The sequence below is a fragment of the Nomascus leucogenys genome, chromosome 21 (assembly GCF_006542625.1).
Source record: "Nomascus leucogenys isolate Asia chromosome 21, Asia_NLE_v1, whole genome shotgun sequence".
NCBI lineage: Eukaryota > Metazoa > Chordata > Mammalia > Primates > Hylobatidae > Nomascus > Nomascus leucogenys.
Window position 1 is genome coordinate 20,951,369 of NC_044401.1, and position 19,698 is coordinate 20,971,066.

Below are 19,698 nucleotides of genomic sequence, written 5' to 3' on the forward strand. Positions count from 1 at the left end.
ACAGTAGCCACTCACAGCCTTGATCTGAAAAGTACTGTCCCTCTACCCAGGCACCCAAGCATCTGAGCCCAGAGATGAGAAACCCTTGGAGCAGGTCCAGATGTGGTCCATGAACTAGACTCACTCCTCAGGAAGTATAGTTACTTCCTCCTTCCATGCTCAGTCCCTGATCTCAAATTCAGAAGCCTTATCTTCTAATTCCCACATAAGCAGCACTCTTAGAAAATCTTTCGAGCCCAGAGGATTTGTTAGATACTATTATGTTCACATTAGTTCATTTTCTTGTGTCCATGTTTGTGATAACTCAAACAGAATACTTCATGGAAAAGAACTCTTAAAATATACCAGATTTTTGGTAGTAGATCTTACTGGATATAGGGAGATAATTACATGTTTTTTGGGTTTTTTTTTTTTTTAAGACAGGGTCTAGCTCTGTCACTCAGGTTGGAGTGCAGTGGTGTGATCTCAGCTCACCGCAACCTCTTTACATCCTGGGCTCAAACCACCCTCCCACCTCAGCCTCCCAAGCAGCTGGGACTACAGGTACATGCCACCATGCCCAGGCAATTTTTTGTATTTTTGGTAGAGACAGGGTTTCTTCATGTTGCCCGGGCTGGTCTCGAACTCCTGGGCTCAAGCGATCCTCCCTCCTTGGCCTCGCAAATCGCTGGGATTACAGGCATGAGCCACCATGCTGGGCCAGAGGTAGTTACTTTTTAACCCGTACAGTTAAAAACAAAAAGCAATACTGCAAACACAGTTACTTCCAGACAGTTTGGTTAAAATATGGTGCTACTGTTAACAAGATGCTGACTAACTCAATCTTCAGTTAGACCAGTAGGCTTCACTAATTCCTCAATTCTATAAATTTACTCCATTCAGCTTTTGTGCTGAGGTACATTCTACTATCACAAGGGAAGGAGGCAAGAATGTATCTAATGAATCAGCAAAAACTTATAAACAGGTCAAAGCACAGGCCATCATAATAAAAGTCAACTATTTATTGAGGAAATACCCTGTGCCAGACAATGTAATAAGCATTTTACAAAGTTATTTCATTTTATCTTACATTTTATCAAACAATCCTATAAAATCTATACCCAATTTACAGATGAGAAAACTGAGGCTCAACTGAAGTCAGGTAGCTCACTGAAGGTAAAATAGCTAGGAAGTGATGGAGCTAAGACTTGTATACAGAAATGGGACATTAAGTCATTATGCCATACTGCCCCCTTCCATATCTAATTCAATATTTCAACAAGTGGTATTTTTGTAGGGGTACCATCTCTAAAAAAGCAAGCTGTAAAGAAAATGAAGTAAAAGGCCTCATGTAAAAAAGTCAAAGAAATGAATGACACAGTTTTTTTAAATTTTTAAATTTTTTTTTTTATTTTTTAGACAGGGTCTCACTGTTGCCCAGGCTGGAGTGTGTGTACTGGCAGGATCATGGCTCACTTCAGCCTTGACCTCCCTGGGCTCAGGTGATCCTCCCCCCTTAGCCTCCTGAGTAGTTGGGACTCCAGATGCATGCCCTCATGCCTGGCTAATTAAAAAAATTTTTTTTGTAGGATCAGGGTCTCACTATGTTGCCTCAACTGGTCTCAAACTCCTGGGGTCAAGTGATCTACTTGCCCTGGCCTCCCAAAGTGGCTGGGATTACAGGTGTGAGTCACTGCACCTTGCCTCACAGTTTTAACATGACAGCATTAATAAGGAATGTTTTAAGCAGGGCAGAGTGGCATGTACGTGTAGTCCCAGCTATTCAGGAGGCTGAGGCGGGAGGATCACTTGAGACCAGGTTTTCAAGACCAGCCTAGACAACATAGTAAGATCTTGTTATCAAAAAAGAAAAAAAAAATGTTTTACAATGTAATTTAAAGGGAATAATAAAAAATCATTTCTAAAATCTAAGATGTGAGGTCAATGTCAGGATTTGTATGACTCTCAGTCTATCACTTTTTGATACTGCAGGTGGAAGGAAGTTTTACAGAGAAGGCCCCAGGTTGGCAATTCAGGTGCCCAGACACAGAACTAGATTCATACTGGCAAGATTACCTCCTCCTTAGTCTTAATACTTTACTGTATAAATGCAAGGCAAAAGAATGCTAAGGCAGAACACACAGTGAGTAGGGGCATACACTATAGAAACAATTGCCTAGTTCATGATCTCATCTTCTGAAAAAGTGGGGCATGTCTGGGAATCAGCCATTGCAACAGCATCTATTCATTTAACAACTGTATACTGCAAAGTTGCTCTCAAGTACAAGGCACTGTGCTTGACGGGATTCTGCCATCTTATATGTGAAACTGTAATAGGAAGATATGCTAGTGGTAAAACCCAGTCTCTACTAAAAATACAAAAATTAGCCTGGTGATAGTGGCATGTACCTGTAAACCCAGCTACTTGGGAGGCTGAAGTGGGAGAATCGCCTGAGCTTAAGAGATGCAGGTTGCAGTGAGCCAAGATCGTGCCACTCCACTCCAGTCTGGGCGACAGAGTGAGACCCTATCTCAAAAAAAGAAGAAAAAAAGGCTGGGCGCAGTGGCTTGCGCCTGTAATCTCAGCACTTTGGGAGGCCAAAGGGGGCGGATCACTTGGTCAGAAGTTTGAGACCAGTTTGGCCAATGGTAAAACCCCATCTCTACTAAAAACACAAAAATTAGCCGGGTGTGGTGGCACACGCCTGTGATTCCAGCTACTCGGGGGCTGAAGCAGGAGAATCGCTTGAACCTGGGAGGCAGAGGCTGCAGTGAGCCAAGATCACGCCACTGCATGCCAGCCTGGCAACAGAGCGAGACTCTGTCTAAATGAATAAATAAATAATAAAAAGAAGATGATACGTTAGGTTGGGAGTGGTGGCTCACGCCTGTAATCCCAACACTTTGGGAGGTTGAGTTGGGTAGATCCCTTGAGGTCAGAAGTTCAAGACCAGCCTGGCCAATGGTGAAACCCCATCTCTACTAAAAACACAAAAATTAGCTGGGTATGGTGGCACATGCCTGTGATTCCAGCTACTCAGGAGGCTGAGGTATGAGAATCGCTTGAATCCAGGAGGCAGAGATTGCAGTGGGCTGAGACTGTGCCACTGCACTCCAGCTTGGATGACAAAGTGAGACTCTGTCTCAAAAAAAAAAAAAAGGAGGTATGTTAAAATGGAGTTCTAGCAGCATTCTGTGGGGCTCAGGGTTCTTTCCAGGGCTATTAATGCTGACCCTGGCTGAAGGACTGTTCCATATGGAAGTCATAGAAGCAATAACTAGAGAAACCTGACAACACAGTATGTTATAAAGCATAATGCAAAAGTCTTTCCCCTCTGTTCCTAACTACCATCACCACCATTCTCCAGAGGCAAAGCTGGGACATCTTGTCTCTTGCTATTGCTAGCTCTGTTAGAGCAAGAGGTGGCCATGAGAAGTGCTACCATATAGGCAGTTGAGAGACCTAGTACAACAAAATGACTCCTAAATATGAATTCAAGTCTTGGCTCTGCCATGACCTTAGCCTTGTTTTCTGGTATCTTTAAGTCTGTTTTCCTTACATAAAGCAGTATGGCTTCAAGGTAGCACAGAGGTTCTCCATCCTGGTGCCCATCAGAATCACCTGGAGAGATTTAAAAATATCTATACCTATGCTCTTTGCAGTCCACTTATATTTGAAACTCTAAAGGCTTATTGTGGAAAAAATAGGAGTGCAAAAGATTTATTGGAAAAAAAAAAAAAAAACCCTAGGGACCAGTATGTTTTAAAAGTACTTTGGGTAAAGAGTCATTTCGCCAAAGAAGAAATACAAATTGCCAATAAACACATAAAAAGAAGCTCAACATCATTAGCCATTAGGGAACTGCAAGTCAACAACCATAATGAGGTATCACTTCACACTCACTAGGATGGGCTATAATCAAAAAGACAAATGTTGACGAGGATGTGAAGAAACTGGGATCTCCACTGACTGTTGGTGAGGACATATGATGCAGCTGCTATGGAAAAATCCAGCAATTCCAGAAAAGGTTAAACATAATTACCATATGGTCCAGCAATTCCCCTTGTAGGCACATATCCCAGAAGTGAAAATACATGTCTACACAAAAACTTGTATATGAACGTTCACAGCTTCATACTCATAATAGTAAAAATGTGAAAACGATCCAAATATCCGTCAACTGATGAATAGGTAAATAAAATGTGGTTATGCATATAATAAAAAATTATTTGTCAAAAAAGAAATGAAATATGATATATGATACAATATGAACCTAGAAAACATAATGCTAAACATTAAAGGCAGTCACAAAAACATATAAGGTATGATTCCTTACATACAGAATCATACCAATCATTCCCCCCATTTTGGGGGAAAATGGAGAGTTGACTACTAACAGGAAGGGGATTTCTTTTTGGGGTGATAAAATGTCCTAAAATTGGTTGCGGTTACGGCTGTACAACTCTGTGACTATAATTAAAACCAGTGAATTGTACATATTAAAATGGTGAATTTTATGGAATACAAATTATATCTCAATAAAGTCATTATTTAAAAAAAGAAAAAGTGCCTCAGTTGATTCTAACAAGCAACCAGGGTAGAGAACCATACAAAACACTTATACCTCATACAGTGTGGTATCACATAGAAAGTAAAAAATAAGAGTCAGTTAACTATCAAGGTCCAGATCAGTGGTTCTCCACCTTGGCTACACACTGAAAATTAATTAGTAAGCTCTAAACAAACTGACGCCTAGGTCCCATCACCAAGAGATTTTGATTTAATTACTCATGTATGCAAATACTCATTAGGATTTTTAAGAGCTCCCCCAATAGTTCCAATGTGCATTCAAGGTTGCACAGCCAAGCCACTAGTCTAGACTATGTCTAAAGTTTCTTTTGGTACTAAAATTCTAACTATCTGATCTATTGCACTGGGAACTACAACAATTCTTTCTGGCCTCGTGAGTGCTGCCCACCACCATGACCCCCACTACAGCCCCTATCACAACCACCTGCACATCTGTCTGGTCTCAATTTAAATGCCGCTTACCATGGGAAAGCCATCCCTGACCTCCAGGGTAAGTTAGGTCACCCCCATTATACATCCCCATAGCACTCTATATTTCACCTTTCTAACATTCAGCATGCTTCAATTTACTTGTTCAATGCCTATATTTCTAGGACTTCCTTCCAAGCTCAATAAGGCAGCACCCCAGAAATTTTACTTTTCACTTGGACACTGTAATATTTTTACTTTAGAGGCAAATAAATTAAGCAGCTATAATCTACTTATTTAGCAAAACTCTTCAATATAATAGACTATTATTAACTAGAGTCCCCACATTGTATATTAGGTCTTTCAACTTGTTCATCACACCTATTTGCTATTTTGTATCCTTTTGACCTAGATCTCCCAACTTCCCTCCCCAACTCCAACCCCAGTATAACCACTGTTTCAGAAGTATACATTTTTAACTAAAGAATCTTTTAAAAAATGTTTATAACCACAAAAATAAAATAACAATTATGGATCAAACAACCTTCAAAATTATTTGAACCTTTTACTTTACCGCCAAAGTAAATCTAGCAACTTTAGCTCAAAGCAAACCAGACCTGTATTCACTTTTAAAAACTACAATAACTAAATCATATTTTACCTGGGAACTGTATTCACTTTTAAAAACTACAATAACTAAATCATATTTTACCTGGGAATGTACTTATTCATTATGGCATAAAAGCAGTTGTATAAATCGCTGCGTGGCAGTTGAAGATGCACCAATGGTTTCAGTAGATGTATCCAGCTAAGGGATGTGCTATATTTAATGTTACGTGATTTACAATAAAAGGTAATTACAGATTCAATATCCAAAAGTAATTCTGCTGCCTTCTCCTCTGGCACTGAAAGCTGGTCTAGAAAATAAATGTTAAAAATAAAGTTATCAAGGGCCTTTTAGAGGCTGTTATTGGACATAACACTTGTTTACAAATATATAATACTACATTAGTGAATTTAGAGAAAGACAAAGTGAAACTACATGAAAGTACATTTTCCCTTATACTTATTTTAACAATCATTGGTTCACAGATCCAAAACCCAAGGAAAACACACAGTCAAAACTCTTTATAACAGCCTTTTTATTTGTTTGTTTGTTTGTTTGTTTTGAGACGGAGTTTAGCTCGTCACCCAGGCTGGAGTGCAATGGCACGATATCGGCTCACTGCAACTTCCACCTCCCGATTTCAAGCGATTCTTCTGCCTTAGCCTCCCGAGTAGCCGGGATTACAGGCAAGCACCACCACACTCAACTAATTTTTGTACTTTTAGTAGAGACAGGGTTTCACCATGTTGGCCAGGCTGGTCTCGAACTCCTGACCTCAGGTGATCTGCCTGCCTCGGCCTCCCAAAGTGCTGGGATTACAGGCATGAGCCACTGTGCCTGGCCTTCTAACAGTCTTTTAACTTTAAGACAGTTGTTTAATTTAACTAAGATATGATGGAAAGAGAAACAAAAATACAATGAACTAGAGATGAATTTAAAAGAAGTATAAACTAAATTGATCCACACTGTGAATTGAAATAGATGTTGTGGGGTGACTGGAAACCTATTCAATCACAATTTATAGTAGTTTCTCTACAGCAGTCCACAAACTATGATTTATAGATAAATTTTTGGAACAAAGCTCCCCTTTGAGGGCTGCATACAATCATACAGATCTTTAATTATACAAAAATCAAATTTAAGACTACAACAAACCCATAAATGTACATGAAAAATCTAACATATAATGCAAAAGAAACAGTAAAAACTAGGTTATCTTTTTTGTTTCTTTGAGATAGAGTCTCACTCTGTGCCCAGGCTGGAGTGCAGCGGTGTGATCTCAGCTCACTGCAACCTTTGCCTCCTGTGTTCAAGCGATTCTCCTGCCTCAGCCTCCCAAATAGCTGGGACTACAGGCGCCCACCACCACACCTGGCTAATTTTTGCATTTTTTAGTAGAGACAGGATTTTGCCATGTTGGCCAGGCTGGTCTCAAACTCTTGACCTCAAGTGATCTGTCTGCCTCAGCCTCCCAAAGTGCTGGGATTCAGGCGTGAGTCACTGCACCCAGTCAAAACTAGGCTCCCTTAAAATTAATAGACAATATTTCATAAGAATTTCCAAAGAAAAGTTCTAAAGCTATTTACAAGCCTTTTTCAAATTCTGAAATTATAAGTAGATTATTCTGAAGAGTGATTCCTCAAACCAAAAATTATTTCCAAAATTTAACTCTGCTTGAAAGTGATTATTAAGCTTACCAATAAACTGCAGGCAATCTTTGTGAATAGTGTTCTGTTCTGGCAAGTCTAAAATACCATCCCATGATGCCAAACTATCACCTTTTCCTGCAACATTCAGAGCAATCTGGAAGAAAGATTTAAAAAGTGACTAGCTTCATATGTTATTCCTCATTCTTGGAAAATATGCTGTAATAATTAAAGGCCTGAATTTAAAAATAATAACAAAGGTTACAATTAAGGTATCCGTACTCCACCAAAAGTTGAGTATTTAGTCATGTCACAACCAGCAGAATTATTTTAAATCCTCCTACATTAGATATTTCTTCATGTTGATTTAGTGAATACAATAAACTACCCAAAATATTTATATATTTAGATATGTAAATTTACACAATCAATTTTTATGTTTTTTAATGTAAAAACAACAGAATGTACTGGCAAAGAAAAAGTAGATCTGTGACATGTACATTTTAAAATCATACAGAAGTATACTTAATAAATTGAGAAAATGTTTTCACTGTTTTGTAAGGTTTTTTTTTTTAAATGTAAAATAAACTTTATTGATTTAAAGAATCTTAAGTGACATCCAAATGCAACAGGTAGGCCTACTAGAATTCAAATTTAAACAAATCACCCATAAAAACACATGTATGAGACAATTGGAGAAATTATTTTATGATATTAAGGAATTACCAGTCTTTTTTTTTTTTGAGACTGAGTCTCGCTCTGTTGCTCAGGCTGGAGCATAGTGCACGATCTTGGCTCAATGCAACCTCTCCGCCTCCTGGGTTCAAGTGATTCTTCTGCCTCAGCCTCCCAAGTAGCTGACACTACAGGCACCTACCACCACGCCCAGCTAATTTTTGTATTTTTAGTAGAGATGGGGATTCACCATGTTGGCCAGGCTGGTCTCAAACTCCTAACCTCAGGTGATCCACCTGCCTCAGCCTCCCAAAGTGCTAGGATTACAGGTGTGAGCCATTGCACCCAGCCAGGAATTACCATTCTTTTAAATGTTTCAGACTTTTAGTATGCTAGCAAGGATTTGCTTTAAAACAATCCAGTGAGTCGGGTGGGGAGGAAAGGATGAGGATACTAATCGAACAACATTGGCTAAATGTTGATACCAGTGAAAGCTGGGTTATGGGCACATGGGAGTTCATTATACAAGTTCTACATTTTTGCATGTGCTTAAACTTCTATAATAAAATGTTCAGAATGCTGTGTACAGTTTTAATTCCATTTCTGTTACATGTGTGTGTAGGGCAAAAAGGTAAAAAGGTAAGCACCAAGACCTTATCTGTTTTACCTATAGGTGGTAGGTAACAGATTTTTATTTTATCCTTTGTGGTTGTTATGCTGTATATATTTCCACAAATATATGTATTTCTTTTGTAATCATAACAATACCTTAATTCAAAATTTTAAAAAATAATAATACACACGCACTGGAGAATAGTTGAATAGAGGAAAACAAAGGGAAAATCTCCTATAACCCAACAGCCAGAGGCATACTTCCTTTTTTTTTTTTTAACATTGCTATGATCATTCTGTATCTGCAAATATACATCCTATTTTACTCACTGATTGTATCTTGTTTCAAGAAACAATTTTCATAAACACCACTTCTTTTTGTTTGTTTGTTTCTGAGATGGAGTCTCACTTTGTCACTCAGGCTGGAGTGCGGTGGCGCTATTTTGGCTCACTGTAGCCTGGGTTCAAGCGATTCTCTTGCCTCAGCCTCTTGGTAGAGATGGGGTTTCACCATGTTGGCCAGGCGGGTCTTGAACTCCTGACCTCAGGTGATCCGCCTGCCTCAAGCTCCCAAAGTGTTGGGATTACAGGCATGAGCCATTGCGCCTGGCCCCATAAACATCATTTCTAATGGCTACAAAAGCATATATTACATTCCAAAATCTAAGCCATTATTGTTAAATATACCAAACACTACAGAAACACACATTTTAATAAGCTGCTGTTTGATAAATCTAGATGCGGCATGCTCATAAGATAATAAAGTTTTCTGCAACTAAGACAGCTGAAGCAACAAACTTTTAAAAATATTATTCTTCAGTGATTATATTTTATTCATTTTAGTTTCTAGTTACCTTCCAAACTTTGGCCCTCAGATCAGCAGGCAGTGGTCTTCCTTGAATTATATTTCTCAAAGTTTCAAGATCACAACCTCCTGCTTCCAGAGCTTCTTCAAGATCTTTTTCCCTAAAAAACAAGTCCTATTTATTAAAATAAACTTTACCTCATACTTTTTCTTATTCAAGATTCATTTATAAGCATGGCCTATTAAAGGCTTGTCTAAGAAACAAAAGTTCTCAGCAACCAAAATGTAATGCCAAGGCATACACAGCATGTTTTCTTGGTGGGAAATCTCAGGCTTCATACAGTCAACTTACTCTCATTTTACCCTTATTTTGGTTGTCTTTTCCTAGATTAGAGAAATTTAAAGAGGAGATGGGGCAAGCTGGCTGACAGCACTGTGAAGTCATTGTAATAACAGTATTCCTGGTGGTGGTAATGACTTTACATAGCAACTATGTGTCGGGCACTATTTCAACATTTTATGTGTTCTTTTTAATCCTCATAACAATCCCTATGAGGTAGGTTACATCACTGACCCCACGTACAGATGCAAAAATGGAGGTAAAGAAAGGTTATAGACATTTAGGGGACAACTGAAGAAATAACTTTATTGGTATTAAAAAGTTACTATTCTTTTAGGTGTTTACCAGTATTATGGTATAGGGTCACATGTCATATTATGGTCACATATCATATCAGCAGTAGAGCCAGGATACAAATTTTAATAGTCTGGTTCTTGAATTCGTGTTCTTAACATTATGCTCAATTCAGCCAAGAATTCAAAACACTGCAGCCTGAGACTATTTAGTAAATTACTATATCAATATCATGCCTAGAGCAGTGCCTAGCCTACAGTATTAAATAAATGTTAGAGGGAAGAAAAGATCTATTGGTATATTAAAGCAAAAGAATAATATCACATCATCAAGTAAATTACCAAGCAGTTTTGTTCAGTCTACGATGTTTAAGGAGAAAAGTATGAATTTCATTTCATTTGTATAAGGTAAAAATAATTAAAAGGATACTTTTACAAAAGTATACATTGTTTTCTAGCCAGAAAATAACCAGTTAAATTATCAATTCCGGCTGGACGCAGTGGCTCACGCCTGTAATCCCAGCACTTTGGGAGGCCAAGGTGGGTGGATCACAAGGTCAGGAGTTCAAGACCAGCCTGGCCAAGATGGTGAAACCCTGTCTCTACTAAAAACACAAAAAATTAGCTGGGTGTGGTGGCAGGTGCCTGTAATCCCAGCTACTTGGCAGGCTGAGGCAGACAATTGCTTGAACCCGGGAGGCGGAGGTTGCAGTGGGCCGAGATTGTGCTACTGCACTCCAGCCTGGGTGACAGAGCGAGACTCCATCTCAAAAAAAAAAAAAACAATCAATTCCTTCGGAATTTTCAAAAACTGAGGTTTCAGTCATTGTTTATAATTTCAGCATACATTAAAAATCTGTAAAAAATTTTAAGAGCTTCATAACCTGAACAATTTGTAACATTCTTTGAAGCAGCCTAAAAGGCAGGTCATCTCACTAGGATCAGGAAATCAGGATTTTTGTCCCAGTTTTGTGGTTCTGAAGAAAATAAATTACTCCCACTCTTCATTTTTTTCACTAAGACAATGAAAACCTCCCCACTGATAGGCATCTAAGAATATTAATTTAAATGTATAAATTTTGTGAAGTGTTGCTCTCCTAAGAGGAATTAAATGAAAATGTAATCACTTAGGATCATACTCAACAGAAAAGTAGCCATCGAATTTGAAAGGTTCCTTGACAAAGCTACTACAAATTCATATGAACAGAAGATAACTAGTAACCACACAAGAAACATTTAGTTCTTTTGCTATATGGTCACCAAAGTGTTGGAAGGGAGAGGTAGAGAAAAAGATTTCAAGTCTACTGTTGAGAGACAGTTCAGGTCTATAGCTGATAAAAACTGGGGTTTATCTATTCTCTTCTGGCCAAAATGTACAAGGCAGACTGTTAGTAACCATGAAACAAAGAAAATTTAATGGCATCTTTGGTGAATAAATACCATATATTTAAATGGTCAAATGTATCAAATAATGAGGGACTAAAAACACTACTTACTGGGATGAAACTATTTTACTACATGAAGAATTAGAATTGTTCACTTTTTAGTGCAAAATCCTTTTCTTTTTGAAGTAACTTTGCCAAATCCCTTACTATGCCAGAGAACAAGCTTGTATTTTGTTGCAAAATGCCCAATCCTCAAAGTACTTTTTAAATCACAATAATGTACAAGCACATCTCTGTTGATACAGCTGCTGTTGGAGTCTTTGATGCTGTCCCCAGGGAACCACAAATGTGCTCTCCAGCAGTACAACCATGAGCAAGGGCTCCTTTGAAGACCAGAAAATGCTACATCTTAAGTAGTAAAAGATACTTCTTACAAACCTAAATAACTAAAAGTAACATTTTCTGAACAAGGCATCCAAAAGTACAGTTACTAGACCTTCGACAATATAAATGTGCTTATAAAAGTAGTAAAGAGCTGAAAATTGTTAAGGTAAATAATTCATAGAAGGATCAATCAGAGATAAGAATTCTGTAGCATTTAGCTCTCAAATAGAATTCCTCTTCCCCTAAACCAAGTCTCTACTTTTAAACAAGTAATACAATTCTAACATACAAAAGCAAAATCCATGTCTGGTGTGGTATATGAGTGGGTGGGCTGTGTTTCGTTGAGTCTTCTTTGATTACCAGCAGCTTCTCATTGACCTTACCAATTAAAGACTGGTACAGTTACACTGGACGTCCAGACAAGGTTTTAAAACAGAAAAGTACAGGCTTTGTCCATTTATTCTAGAAAGTATAAAAAATAAGCAACATCATCTCCTTTGCTCAGAAAGTTCAGGACAGACCAAATCCAACGGTTCTGAAGTTGGAAGGAAGGAGAAACTCACCTCCTCCTGACTCTGTGACTTTGAAACTATTAACACGTGTTGGTATAATACTACAGGTTCCTGTCATGATCTATCAATAGCATTATTTTCAAAACCTAAATAAAACATAACAGAATTTGCCCTCACCTGATGTTGTGTGGTAAAATCACCTAATCTAAGCATTGTAGCCCAAGTTGCTTCAGAATTACAGCGAGGCAAACAATGTCACTGGATTTATATGGAATTAGTTTAATATTTATACTCAAGCTAGCAAATGAATTGGATTTTTCTTCTTTAGCCAAATGGTGAATAACATATCGAAGCATTTGCACAATGTATGGGAGAAGGAAGCATGAATTTTCAAGCACTACCAAATTTAACATGCATTTCCAAATGCTTCTATGATTAACAAATTCATTATTAGAAATTTTGTAATTTTCTGAATACACCATATTGAATCATACTAAAATTATGATTTTTAAAAGCAATTGGATGACATATATTGTGTTCCTAAAATTAAAAATATTATAGGAAATCTCCCACTAGGAAAAAATGACTATATACTAACATTTTTCTAAATTCGGTTTTCCTCCCAACCATGTTCTAAAAATTTATTTTCCCCATCATTTCAAAATTTATGAAAACTGTTTAAATGTACACACATGGCCGGGTACGGTGACTCACGCCTGTAATCCCAGCACTTTGGGAGGCCGAGGCGGGCAGATCACGAGGTCAGGAATCGAGACCATCCTGGCTAACACAGTGAAACCCCGCCTCTACTAAAAATACAAAAAATTAGCCGGGCGAGGTGGCGGGCGCCTGTAGTCCCAGCTACTCGGGAGGCTGAGGCAGGAGAATGGCGTGAACCCCGGGGGGCGGAGCCTGCAGTGAGCCGAGATCGCGCCATTGCACTCCAGCCTGGGCGACAGCGAGACTCTGTCTCAAAAAAAAAAAAAAAAAAAAAAACAAATGTACACACAATCTCGCCAAACAGGGCATGAAAACAAGAAACGAGACTTAGTTCATCTCCTTTTTTTTTTTTTTTTAACAAGTATCTTTCTGCACTTGAAGAAACCCCATACCCATTAGCAGTCACTAGCCATTCCTCCCCCACCAGCACCTCCTACCCTGACCCGTCTTTGCCAACCACTGATTTACTTTCTGTCTCTACATATTTACCAATTCTGGATATTTCATATAATTGGAATCATATAATGTGTGGCCTTTATGCCTGGCTTCATTTAGCATAACATTTCAACATCTATCCATAATGTAGCATGTATCAGTACATGCCTTTCATTGCCAAATAATAGTCCATTGTACATGAATATACCACATTTTACTTATCGATCCACCATATAATAGGCTTTTGAGTTGTTTCAACTTTTTGGTTATTATAATTATCTTCATTTTGAACATAAATATCAGTAGTTCAACTGGTTAAGTGTATGATACATATATAGAGGTCTGAAAGAATGTAAAGACCAAGTCTATTGAAACCTCACTCAAAAACCAAACCCAAACCAGGCCAGGGGCAGTAGCTTATACCTGTAATCCCAGCACTTCTGGTTGGATGGCTTCAGCCCAGGAGTTTGAGACCAGCCTGGGCAACATGGAAAAAACCTATTTCCACAAAAAGTACAAAAATTAGCAAGTTGTAGTGGTATGTGGCTGTAGTCCCAGCTACTCAAGAGGCTGAGGCAGGAGCATCAATTGAGCTCAGGAGGCAGAGGCTGCAGTAAGGCCAAGATCATACCACTGCACTCCAGCCTGGGCTACAGAACGAGACCCTGTCTCAAAAAACAGGCTACAGAACAAGACCTTGTCTCAAAAAGCAAACAAACAAAAAAAAAACCCACAAAATAAAACCAAACCAAAGAACCCGTCACACTACTTTCAAAAAACATGGGTTGACAAAGATGTGAACCCTTGTGTACAGTTAGTGGAAATGCAAAATGATGCAGCCACTATGGAAAACAGTATGACAGTTCCACAAAGAATTAAAAATAAATGTCTCATACAATTCAGCAATTCCATATCCTGAAATGTCTGAAAGAACTGAATGAAGGCAGAGTCTGAAAGAGACTTTTGTATACACATGTTCACAGCAGCATTATTCACAGTAGCCCAAAGGTGAACGCAACCCGAGTGTCCATTCACTGAGGGATGAATGAATAAACAAAAAGGGAGGGGTGTACTGCATGTATAGATATATGTAATTAATAAATATTATATATTTATCATATTATATGTTTATTAATTTATATATGTAATTAATAAGTTAATTACATATTATAGAATATATATTTTATATATATAATATATAATGGACTATTATTCAGCCTAAAAAGAGAGGAAATTCTGACACATGCTACGACATAGATGAACCTTAACAACATTACGGTAAGTGAAATAAATCCATCCCAAAAAGACAAATACTATAAAATGCCACTTATATGAGGTACCTAGAGTAGTTAAATTTATAGAGACAGAAAGTAGAATAGCGGTTACCAGGGCAGAGGGAGGGAAGAATGAGGAGCTCTTTAATAGATACAAAGTTTCAGTTCTGCAAGATGAAAAGCATTCTAGAGATTATATGCACAACAATGTAAATGTACTCAATACTAATGTACACTGAAAAATGGTCAAGATGGTAAACTTTTTACATTATGTATATTTTACCACAATTTAAAAAAATCAACTCTATTTAATGTATTATAAAAATTCATAAATTTGAGCTTTAGTGTCAGATCCGGGTTTCAATTTTGGCCCTTCAACAGCCATGTGACCTTACAAAAGGAAAAAGCACCACAATGCTTATCTTACAGGGTCAGTTAATGCTTAAATAAGTTTCTGAACACAAAACATTCAGTGCAATGCTTGGCTACATAATTCTTTAATAAACAGAATCCATGAATACTATTTATTTTGTTATTATTACTGAACAATAGCTTACTTTCTTAAAATGACTTTTTAATCATAATCATTTTAAAGAATTTTGCCAATGCATTAAAAAAATTAAAAACCAACCACAATTCCATTACCATGAGATAATCACTTTTTGTGAATTACTTCTCAGTTTGTCATATGTGTGTATTTATAGATATACATAGACATACATTTACATATAGACATATATATTTATAATAAACTCAATTATACTGAAAATATAATTTTGAATAGTATTCCCTGGGTTTTATTATGGGGTTTTCATAGTTTTTAGGTTTCCATCTTGAGTTGATTTTTGTATACAGTGTAAAGAAGGGATCCAGTTTCAATTGTCTGCATATTGGCTATCCAGTTATCCCAGCAACATTTATTAGATAGGGAATCCTTTCCCCATTGCTTATGTCAGGTTTATTGAAGATCAGATAGTCGTAGGTGTGCAGTCTTATTTCTGGGTTCTCTGTTCTGTTCCATGTGTCTGGTCTTGTACCAGTATCATGCTGTTTTGGTTACTGTAGCCCTGTAGTGTAGTTTGAAGTCAGGTAGCGTGATGCCTCCAGTTTTGTTCTTTTGGCTTACGATTGCCTAGGCTATTCAGGCTCTTTTTCGGTTCCATACGAATTTTAAAATAGTTTTCTCTAGTTTTGTCAAGAATGTCAATGGCAGTGTAACGAGAATAGCACTGAATCTACAAATTGCTTTGGGCAGTATGGCCATTTTAACAATATTGATTCTTCCTATCCACGAGGATGGAATGTTTTTCCATTTGTTTGTGTCATCTCTGGAGGCCATTATCCCTAGCAAACTAAAGCAAGAACAGAAAACGAAATACTGCATGTTCTCAAACATATTACTTCTTTGCTTAGCATATTAAGTAACTGCTACTTAAGAAAGGATACTTTACAGAATCATTAAGTAGGAAACAATGTGGCACATGTACTACTTTAATCTGTTTCATTTTAGTTCTCCAATACTGAATACTGGAAGTATAAACAGGCGAAACAAGTTCAACTTATAGCTGACAACAAACTGTATTTTAAAGGTTTACAGTATGATAAACTTGGAAGTTACTTAAAAGATATAAAAACTGTGGCTCAATTTTTGAGTGGAGAAAATAATTAATTTGAGGGAGTAAGTATCCTCCCCACACTCCCCGTGGATGGAGACAAAGGTAAGGATGGAAGGGTGGCATGGATTCACTAGAAAAGTCTTCATGTGGCTTCACTTTATGTCCTCAGTCTTGATTCCATGGCCCAAAACTTAGAGCACATTCTTGACAACACCTTTGACTTCTTCACTCCTTGCTCTTTCTGTCACTTTCAGAAAGCTGCAAATTCCCAACATTAGGTTAATCTAACCAGTCTGCCTTCTTTGTTCCTATACTCTACTCAACGTGGGCTTCTTGGGAAAATAAGACAACTCTATGATGCTATCATATAACAATAGTGCCTGAAAATCTCCTATTCGCCACTTACTTCAGACTCCTTACCCAGCCACTTTACCTCAGGTGACTTTACTTCTGATTCCAGAGAGAATAAACAGGCCAGCAGGCTTCTCTTCCCTTTGATCTCAGTCCCCTCCACAAACAAATAAACATAAGCAACTTATTATTCCAGTCATTTTCTTCTTTCCTGTATCCACAGGAGACTTACGTATCTCTTCTCTAGCCTAAGACTGGTAACTTCACCTGGCTCTTATCTCCACCCACTCCCCACAATCTTTCAGAAGTCATGTGCCATCCGTTATCCCCTCTCTCCTATAGCTATCTTCCACTTCTTTCTCTACTGGCTCTTTCTTCCGAGAAAACATGCTCAAAAATTGCCATTAGAAACAGCAATGTCCATCACAAAAACGTCTCCACGTTCTCCCTTTCCATCCAGCTACCAAACTTTTGGTTGTTCCTTTCACAAAGAATTCTGACAATATATGTAACAACTGTTCCCTCATCTTAAATCTGTCTCTTCCCTCTCTTGCCAAGCCACTTCCATTTCTCATCCCTCTCTGATCCTCACCACTCCATAGGGACCACTCTCTGTATCATCTCCACCCCCTTTCTTAACCAAATCTAAAACACTAAGATATTAATAGAATGTTTTCTGGATTGGAAAAAAAATGCTTTAAATTCATGAAGCCTCTCAGTCTGTCAACTAAGCTAAGTCAGCTTCACTAACCTTCAAAATTCTTAAAATTGAATCCTTTTCTGTAATTATAAAAAATAATGAAGACTAGCAGTTTTTAAAGGACCAAGTAAGGCCTATAATATATGTAATCACTCTACACTTAAATGCAGAGTATAGAGAAATTACAATTACCACATTAAAAAAGTTAATATTGTGTCTTAGAGTGGCCAAGGTCTAAGATTTATTATTGTTTTCTTAAAATAAAAATACAAAAGCTACACTACTGGGAAATCAATAAAAGCCCAAAGCCCGACATGTAAACATCTTAAATATGTTATTTCTATTGCATACGATATTATTTAAACCTGTGAGTCTGCTAATAGTATTAAACAGAGCCAAGAGAAAACAAATGAACTCAGAAACCTTCACTGAAAGTACTTCTAGCATTCAAAAATATAACCTGTGATTATCTCCTTTCCTTTAAAATTTTCACATTTACTTACTTGAAGGGTCCTATATATAAATATAACCTACTCCCCATCAAAAAGTCATCTCTCTCCTTCCCTTTACAGTTCAACTTCCTTGAAAACAGTAGTCTCTACTCACCTAAACTTACTCTCTCATTCACCCAAAACCTCCATCACTCTACTAAAGGTGCTCTCAGAAGTCATTAGTCATCTTTCTCAGCTCTCGTCCCCTTTACATACACTGCAAAGTTTGACTGTCTTCTTAAAACACTCTCATTTAGATTTTCCTCTGCTTTCCTAACCCATATACCGAATTATTTCCTTCCCTGACATAAGTATTCTTTTACTCAAACCTTCAACACATATGTATTGAGCACCTACTACTATAGGCCACCCACTGTGTGAGGCACAGGGGATGCAGTACAGAAAAAAAAGGCAATGCTCTTATGTAGCTTATATGCCAGATGGCTATTCCAAGGTTCTAGTCCAAGTCCTATCATCTAAATCCTGTTGAACAGAGGTGGGAGTGGCTCTGAGGTGCAATTTATTCATATTTGTTTAGAATGTAAACCACTGTGAGCTCAGATTAAACCATGACAGCCCAGCTTGTCCATATACATATCCTAATCAGGTATAAGCCTCTGACCAATTACTTAAAACTCTAAAGTGAACAGCGAATTAGTCATAAGCACTAGCAAATTGTGGAACAGTGAGTAAGCAGTGGCAAGCTGCATGTATTGAATTGTGGTTTCATGGCTTAATTTGTGCCACCACATTTCTGGGGGTTTCTTAATGCCGAGGTAATGAGACATCAGCACCAAAGCTTTGTCTGAACTTATTTTGCTACTATTGTTAGGACGCTGGTTACAAAGTACTACCATAACAAAACTCCTTAATTAGTTCTTGAATATTCTGTATGACATTTGGTAGAAATGAAAAGAGAGAACTTTGCTACAGATTCACTTGTACAGTAGATATGCATGGAGCTCAAGGTCCACAGTATGTCTTGTGCAACTTATTTTTAAATACCAACCTCAAACCATCAAAACTTTCCAAGTATTTCAATAGTATGACAGCACATTCAGAAAAGACCTTGACAACTTAAAGTCTTGTGAGAGAACAATTTGATACAATTTGATAACTGTGAAGTTATCTAGATTTGTGTCAGAATCAGGCATGCTTGTTACAAGCATTTTAACAAGTTACAAATTTATATGCCAAGGGGAAAAACACACATTCACCAGCTTTAAACAATTCGTAAAATTTTGCATTAGGACCAGATCCACAAAAACAGCTTTGGGAGATTCCCTTATGAATAATGTAATCTCTAGAATTTGTGTTTTAATCAGGATCTTGAGCCAAGTAAAGAAGGTGCTAAATCTAGTCCTCTTGGCTTGACAAGGCAAACTTAATAGCTACAGTATTTCATCACTGTATGCAATAGGCAAAAGTGCTAGAGATCACAGAAATGTTATTCTATAAGCTACTAAAATTAACTACAAATGGAACAGGTGTTTTAAATCTTAGATTTATTTTTGATCCACAATCCATGTAGATCAAATTACACCAATGGTACCAATGGTGACCCTTTCTCTGCTAAGAAAAAAACTCAGTTGTTGCCTAAGTAAAAAATAAAAAGATACACAAAAAACGTTTCTCATAACTATATGTGTAATGTTGCAATGCATTTGCTATAAGATTTTGACTAAAAATTGGACAGTAATTTCTCTAATGAGCAGTCAACTTCAGCGAGCACTCTAAATCCTTTCTTCTTTCATGCTTTCTTAAAATAAAAATCCTCAACACTGTTCCCTTCTATACATATGAGGTGACTTTTCAGTATTTTTAAGGCACAAAGAAATGCATCCTTGTTTTTTCACCCCACTAACGTAGCTTAT

The 19,698-nt window shown here is 37.5% G+C and overlaps 1 protein-coding gene across 2 annotated transcripts in view; it reads right to left on the bottom strand.

The window, feature by feature from the left end:
- Window positions 1–19,698, bottom strand: part of TBC1D23 (TBC1 domain family member 23) — a 63,636-nt gene that overhangs the window by 36,302 nt on the left and 7,636 nt on the right. Inside the window, exons 2-4 of one of the 2 annotated variants that reach the window (XM_003261732.4) lie at window positions 9,373–9,484; window positions 7,283–7,388; window positions 5,691–5,895 (exon numbers count right to left, since the gene is read on the bottom strand). In XM_003261732.4, the coding sequence (XP_003261780.1) occupies window positions 5,691–5,895; window positions 7,283–7,388; window positions 9,373–9,484 (423 nt within the window). The remainder of the gene's footprint in view (window positions 1–5,690; window positions 5,896–7,282; window positions 7,389–9,372; window positions 9,485–19,698) is intronic. The other variant, XM_030801921.1, reaches the window with a different exon arrangement.